At 56.7% G+C, this 7360-nt stretch overlaps 1 protein-coding gene across 1 annotated transcript; it reads left to right on the forward strand.

The window, feature by feature from the left end:
• Positions 1 to 113: 113 nt before the first annotated feature.
• Positions 114 to 7354, forward strand: PAM16 (presequence translocase associated motor 16). Its single transcript, XM_041746913.1, has 5 exons — positions 114 to 265; positions 5221 to 5305; positions 6121 to 6257; positions 6661 to 6726; positions 7179 to 7354. Exons 1-5 carry the CDS (start codon positions 263 to 265, stop codon positions 7263 to 7265), a joined length of 378 nt encoding a protein of 125 aa, XP_041602847.1. The 5' UTR covers positions 114 to 262; the 3' UTR covers positions 7266 to 7354.
• The last annotated feature ends 6 nt before the right edge of the window (positions 7355 to 7360 follow it).

Raw genomic sequence — 7360 nt, forward strand, 5'->3', positions numbered from 1 at the left:
TCTATCCTGGAGCACGTCTCGCAGCAGGGCGAACGCGAGGGCCACCGCGGGTCCTGGGTCCGCCCATCACCCGAGCGCGGCTCCGCCCACCGCCGTGACGTCACGGGTCCCGTCCCGTCCCCCGGAGGGAGCAACGCGCATGCCCAGCGCGGCGTCACGCACGCGCTCTCTCTCCCTTGACCTCTGACCTGCCGGCCGCCCTTGAGCTGGGGCCGCGGGGCCAGGAAGCCGAAGCCCGCAACCCTGAGGCAGAGCGGCCGGCATGGTGAGGCACGAGCGGGCGCTGCCGGGCGGTGAGGGAGGCCGGGCCGGGGCCGGGGAGCGTCGCACCGGGAGAACCGCGGCGGGGGCCGGCGGCCCGGGGCCACGGAGGCCTCTCGCCCAGAAGGCGGCGCGGGCCTGGATGGCCGGAAAATGCCCAGCACAGGCGGCCGCCGCGTGCCCCCTGCCGCGCCGGAGGCCGGGTCCAGCCCGGGAGCCCTGCGCGGCCGCGCGGCACGTTGGCGGTGTTGCCCTTTGGAAACGGACGAAACGGGCGCCGAGACTTTGCCAAGGAAGTGGCGGGCGTGGGGCTCCAGCGGGCCCCGCGACCCCGAAGCCTGAGCGTCTCCGCGTTTCCTGTGGCACCCGCAGCCAGTCCGCAGACCCGGGCCACTCTGGCGGCGACGAGTCCCCTGGGGACCCTTTAAACACGCAGCATGTCCTCGGAGGTTCTAGAAGCCCCCCTCCCCCCGGGTGACTGAGGCAGCCGGTTTGGGGAGCCCCTTCTTAACCAATAAGAAGGATAACAGAAGAGCTTGCAAGGCCCAGGCCCTTGCACTGGAAGCCTTACGTGGATTCTCTCATTTAATGCTTGTGAAATGCATAGGGCCATGGTTCCCGTTTCACAGAGAAGGAGCCTGAATCTCAGAGTTGGATTCCTCCAGGGTCGTTTCATCCAGCGTTGCCAGAGGCGGGTGTTGAGCCGAGTCATGCCCAGCCCTTGGACCGCGGCCTGCTCACGCATTCCTGCCTGTAACTCTGAGCACCGCCCCCCCCCCCCCCCCCCCCCCCCCCCCCCGCCAAGAGCCACGTAAAATGTTGCTCTGGACCAGTCTGTATCCTAAAGGAGGAATCCGGCAAGTCTGTAAAATAGGACAGAACAGATAGTGCTCTGGGAAGGTTTGGCTTAGAGGGAATATGGGAGTATTGTGTTGTCTTTTTTTTTTTTAAGATTTTATTTATTCATGAGCGACGCAAAGAGAGGCAGACACACAGGCAGCAGGAGAAGCAGGCTCCATGCAGGGAGCCCGATGTGGAACTCGATCTCAGGACCCTGGGGTCACGCCCTGTGCCAGTGGCAGCCACCCAGGCATCCCTCCTGTTAAGTCTTGAAGGATGTTGGGTTTTGACGCAGTATCAGAGTAGTAGGGACGATGTAGTCAAGGTTAATGGGTATTGTTTTTTTTGGGGGGGTGATGAAAATGTTCTAGGACTAGTAATATTCTGTACTTTTTAGTGTGTTTACAGAGGTATGTGAATACCCTAAAACCACTGAATACTTGAGTAACTTGTATGGTGTGTGTGTGTGTTGGGAGACATGGGGGTAAAAGAAGTAAGAGCTGATCTAGAAGTAGATGGTGTGGCTGCAGGGCCGAGAGGTGAGGGGAGAGAAAACCAGAGCAGTTGTAGCTGTCCAAGGTGAGATTGCCCAGCTGAGAAGTGGGCTGAATTTGCAGGCCCTGGCCGCGGAGTTGTGTGTATTGGAGGATGGCCTGAGTCCTCCAGCAGAGGGAGCGGTAGGCATTTGGAAACCCTGTCTGGGGGCATAGTTTTGCTGATGATGGCCTGGTTAAGTGTCACATTCATTCAGATACGATCGATTGGGCTGCCATGCCAGCCATAGGCGGGGGCGCCAGGCTTACTGTGGTCCTGACTGCCCTCCCGCCTAGTCGTGATGCCAGCAGCTGTTTGCAGGGGCTTTGGGGTGAACATCCTCAAGAAGGGGGTGAGTCTCAGTGGCAGTGTCTGCCCAGCAGCCCAGGGGCCGGGAACTAAGCTTTGAAGAGAACATTGCACATCCTAGCTGTCTGAAAACCGGGTTCCCTTCGTAATGCACCTCACCTGAGATGCGCCACATTCCTCCGTGTCCCCCAACGCTTGCCTGTGGTCTTCTGTCCCAGTTGCAGAGCTGTGGTTCTGCATTGGGCTATGTCGTTCCTCAGATGAGAAAGCAGATGTGTCATTCACAGTGGCTCCCAGGCTCGGCGACCTGTGTCTCTGACCTCTGCTCCTCGACTGGCAGCTTGGCCTGAGTTGGATGCCATGTCAGCTGGCTGTTCTTGTCCAGGGTCTTCAGGCCCAAGTGTCAGTCAGTGGACTATGGGATGTTTGGAGACTTTCCAGGAGAGACCTCAGCCAGCGGCTGCCATCATCTCCTCTTGTAACTGGCGGAACAATGATCTGGCTGACCCACAGCTGGCACTGGGTACTGAATAGGTGGATGAGAAGCTTGGCCATACTGCCTGATGTCTGGACCGTCCGGCACCAAGCAGGGTCTAGTCCAGAAGCAAAGGCAGCTGTTGGGCTGCTTTGAACCTGCCACTGACTGGTTGGGTTTATGTGGATTGCCTTCTGAGGACCTTGCAGTCCTCCTGTAAGGAAGGTATGATTCTCTCCGTTTTGCAGATAAGAAAACAGGTTCAGAGAGGTTGAGTAATTTATGCAGGGCCACACAGCTAGTGAAGACAAGCTGGGAGTCCAGGTTTAAGCTCCAAAGCAGTCCTCCCCCTCCTCTTCCACACTGCTTCTCAGTGCTCTTGGCACGGAGCCTGGCTTTTTGCAGCCTTCTCCCCTGAGGAATCAGTGGCTATATCAAACGAGTTGCCTTATTGGGAAAGGCTTTGCTACTCCATAGTATCTGACCGTTGTCCGGTTTTGTGAAATCAGTGTAATAAATGAAAAGCGACATTTATTGAGTACCTACTGTATCATCAGACTCTGTGTCAGGCACTTTACATTGTCTCATCACATCCATCTGACAGTGCTGTTTTTGACCATATTTCACAGGTGAGGAAACAGGCTGAGGGAACATAAGAGCTTGTGCAGGGCACACAGCTGGGATTTGCACACAGGTGATCCCAGAGCTTGCCTGTATGACCACACACCACACTTCATCCCCTGGAGAAGCATCCCACAGGAACATTCGTGGCCTCGGTGGGCCAGCCAGGCTGCTCCCTTGGCCAGCCAGGGTAGCCTCTGAAACTGCAGGCTACCCCAGCCTGTTCTGCAACCATGGAGCTCTGGCAGCAGGAACGATGGGGCTACTGTGCCACTGTGGTTGAAGCCAGCAGCACCAGCTGGGGAAGCTGCCCAGTTACAGTCTCAGTCCTTAATGTTCATTGTTGAGCAACAGCCACTGCTCAGGGCAGAGAAGTGAGGTTGCCCTGGGGTCTATGGCAGCAGGTAAAGGTATGGTCTGAGGCCCGAGGGGTGTGTAGGCCGAGGGAACCCTGTGAAGTCACCTACTGGCCTGTCAGCCTCTCTGTAACTCAGACGGGACCAGAAGTCCATCAGGGAACCTCCTGTCCCGCTTCAGAGGGGCTTTGGGCACGGAGGGAGAAGTTGGGCAACTTCCCAACCTGCAGTGCATCCGTTATTTGTCTTGACACCTGCACTGCAGCTGTCTGCAGCACCACCCCCTCCCTTTGATCACTGGAGCCTTCGCTGAGCTCTGCTTTCTGGTGTGAAATACAGGGCTTGTGAAATTTCAACTTACTTGTGAAATCCAAACCACTTCCATTTATTTTTTTACTACTAACGTCCCAGAACTACCATCTCACCCCGCCCATAAGGGCAGGTTCATTGGAAGCCAAACAAGGGCAGTTCTGGAGTCCAGATCCCCCTGGAATCTGATGAGCTCTTCTTTGGCCTCTGGGTTGGGTCCTCGATCCTGGTCAGGTTGCTCAGTTGCCCTCCCTGCAGGACGCTGTGTGTGGTGGGCGGCCTGTGGAGGCCATGGCTAACAGCACCGATTTGGGGTCCTAGCCGTGTCCTCAGGCTGATCACTAAACCTCTGGTCCTCGTGTCGAGTTTTTGGGTTAAATGGCACAGTGACTGGCACCCAGGATGAGGTGATACTTGTTGACTCGCAGAACATGTGACTGCAGACAAGTGCAGAGAAGAGGAAGGGGAACCATGGGGTGGGCCCCGTGAGTGGTGTCGACCTGCAGTGGGGGCGCTCTGGGGCCTCTGCACACCCGCGTTGTACTGTCTCCCACACCCGGCCATTTCCCAGTGTGCTGTCTGTATGTAATCTCTGTCCTCAATCAAGTCTGGGTGGTTTCCCATCTCAGCCACCTTTTTCATCTTGTCTTGAACAACTTTACAAGTTCCCTATGCTCTTGCCTGCTCCCTTTACGTAAAGGACAACCTTTACGTTTTCTCCTGTTGGGCTCACCCCGTCCCTCTGCCTTGAAAGCCCCAATATTCCCATTGTGATTCTCCCTGCCCTCAAAATCCAGCCCAGTAGAAATAGGCAGTGTGCAGGAGCTCTGCGGGCACAGCTGGCTCCTGTGTGTCCTTGTAGCCTGAGCGCTGAGCAAGCTTAGCTGATGCTGCATGTGTTTGAACCAGTGGAGGAACTGGTGACCAGTCCTGCTCTCCCTCACCAGTTGGTCCTCGGTATCTTTGGCTAAGTACCTCCCTAGTGGGCTCTTGGCTGCTTGAAGGTGGAGAGTCTTTTTCTCTTTTGTTCTGTTGTTTGGAAGAGTGGTGAATAGTCTTGGGAGAAGGGAGGTAGCGCCAGGCTCCCGGAGTCTCCTACTGGTTGAACAGAGATTGGAACTGCCTATCCCAGAAGCATGGAAGGCCTGGCCTGGCAGCGATGAATCTGTGGTGGGTCTGGGATGAGCCCCTGGCTCTGCTCTGTGCCCCCTAGTGTTGCTTTTGAAGTCTCTGTGCCCTGCAGCCCCATTGCCTTAGTCCCTGTCCTCCTGTCTGAAGATCAGGGGGTCCCATCTGCCTCTGGGGACTCCCTCAGATTCACCCCCCAGCCGTCTATCCAGTGAGCACCTGAAGCCACCCAAAGCAGAGGCTTTTTATCAGGGTACTTTGGAAGAAGTTGCCTGTGGCTGCTGCTCTGTGCTTCACAACCTCAGAGACCTTACATTCAGCAGTCACTTCCAGGGTCCCGTCTCTGGAGAATGTAACCTGCTAACCAGGTACCTGCTTTGCCCACAGGCCAAATACCTGGCCCAGATCATTGTGATGGGGGTGCAGGTGGTGGGCAGGGCCTTTGCCCGGGCCCTGCGGCAGGAGTTTGCAGGTAAGCCTGAGCCCCTGGGAGTTCCTGCCCAGGTCACATTTTCCTCCTATCTGTGGCCCCTCATTGTGGCCCTATGGTGAATGCAGGAAACCCCTCTGCAGGCTGGGGTTCTGGCTACCTGGCATTTCCCAGTGGAGGGGGACATTGTGGGATTTTAGGACATTCTCATAAAAGGGAAACCTGGTTGACCTGAACATTGAGGTAGGAGTTGGCAAGCTTGTTCACCTGGCTACCTATTTTTGTAAATAAAGTTTTTATTGGAACACAGCCATACCCTCTGGCTGCTTACAGGGCAGTCAAGTAATTGCAACACAGACTTTAATTGGCTTGCAAAGCCTAGAATATTTACTCTTTGACCCTTTAAGAAAAAGTTTAATGGCTCCTGAATCTAGGGTCACTGAAAGGGAAGAGGTCACCTGAGCCACCTGCTTTGGTGGCCTAGGTAACTGGTGGGCAGCCAGGTCTCAACTGAGCTATTACTGCCTCTTCCCACCTGCAGCTTCACTCTGCTTCCCATTATGGCCTAAAGCTCCCCAACATGCTGTCACTTGGGATGAGGGGTAAGGGAGAGACGTGGGACAGGGACCTCTCGTGCTCTAGGTTGGAACCATACCCCTTGCCCGCTGTCCCAGTGGGGTAAATCTGTCCTCACTTCATATACTCCCCCAAATACAACCGCTCCTGGAGAAGGGATGCACCCTGTCCCTGCATGTGTCTATTCCCCTGCCACCTGGCAGGCTGAGCTGCCCACTTGGAATGCCCAGGGGAACCCCTGGGCTGCTAAAGGTTGAGCACTCACCCGTGTGTCCACACAGCCAGCCGGGCAGCAGCTGATGCTCGAGGACGTGCTGGACACCAGTCTGCAGCTGCCTCCAACCTGTCTGGCCTCAGCCTCCAAGAGGCCCAGCAGATTCTCAATGTCTCCAAGCTGAGCCCGGAGGAGATCCAAAAGGTGAGACTGGTTCCGAGACAGGCCTTGCCTCGACAGACCAGATCAGGGGCTGCAGGGTCAGGCCACCAGAATCAGGAAGAGTGAAGGTGGCCCAGGGAAAGGGGCAGATATGGAGGCTGTGGCTGCAGCCAGTGTGGACGCCCTCATTGTGGGAGCTGCTGTCACTCCTTTGTTTTTAGGCCCAAGGCAGGCAGTGGCTGAGGCAGAGTCCCTTCCCTCCGTGGGCACCTGTCCACCTTTCTGTCCCCTAGCAGTGACAGGTGGCTTCTGGGGTTGCATAGCAGGGCACGTGGGGCAGCAGGGTTGAACCCTTTGGCTTTCCTTCTTTGTCATTTCCTAGCTTCCCCTGCCTCTGTAACCCAGAGACCGCACACCCTCTCACCGTGTCGTTCCCCCCCCGCAGAACTACGAACACCTGTTCAAGGTGAATGATAAATCCGTGGGTGGCTCCTTCTACCTGCAGTCCAAGGTAAGTGCTCTTGAGGTTGGGAGGAGGTTAAGCCAAGGGCCTGTTCTTACTGGGGGTCCCTTATTTCCAGGCGGTTCAGAGCCTGACAGGCAGGAAGGCCCCAGGTCCTTCCCTGATGCCCCAGCCTCAGGCAGGCCCCCCTCGACTGCCACTCCCTCTGCTATCTCAGCCCCACAGGACCTGGCCGGTTGGGCTGAATTGGCCTGGGCCCTTTGTCACCCTGGGGAGTGGCCCTCCTAGCAGCCATGGCTGTGGAACAGGACCACTAGCCGGCAGACGGCAGGGTGTGCCTGGGCCTGGTTGCCCCGGGGGGATGCTGCGCACCGGCAGAGGCAGTGCTTGTGTTTCCCAAGCTGTTAGCTCAGATATGCCCACTGCTCTGCGGGGACCGGAAAGGACAGAGGCCCATCCCGCTCGCTCACTGCCCTACCCGGTTCTAACTCCCTCCCCAGGTGGTCCGAGCTTGGGAGCGCCTGCAGGAGGAGCTCAGGATCCAGGCCCAGGAGGACAGAGAGAAGGAGCAGATGCCCAAAACATGACCACTCAGCTCCTCCTACTGCACCCCATCCACCTCCTCTAATTTATAGTTTGGTAATAAATGTCTTTTCTGCATTTTTCAATGCACATATCCAGA

This window comes from Vulpes lagopus, chromosome 3 (genome assembly GCF_018345385.1).
Source record: "Vulpes lagopus strain Blue_001 chromosome 3, ASM1834538v1, whole genome shotgun sequence".
Classification (NCBI taxonomy): Eukaryota; Metazoa; Chordata; class Mammalia; order Carnivora; family Canidae; genus Vulpes; species Vulpes lagopus.

Bases quoted from the DNA above. Each gene is read 5' to 3' on its own strand.
- PAM16 (XM_041746913.1), top strand. The intron at 5,306-6,120 runs GTAAGCCTGAGC...GTGTCCACACAG, and splicing joins CCTGCGGCAGGAGTTTGCAG to CCAGCCGGGCAGCAGCTGAT. The intron at 6,727-7,178 runs GTAAGTGCTCTT...CTCCCTCCCCAG, and splicing joins CCTTCTACCTGCAGTCCAAG to GTGGTCCGAGCTTGGGAGCG.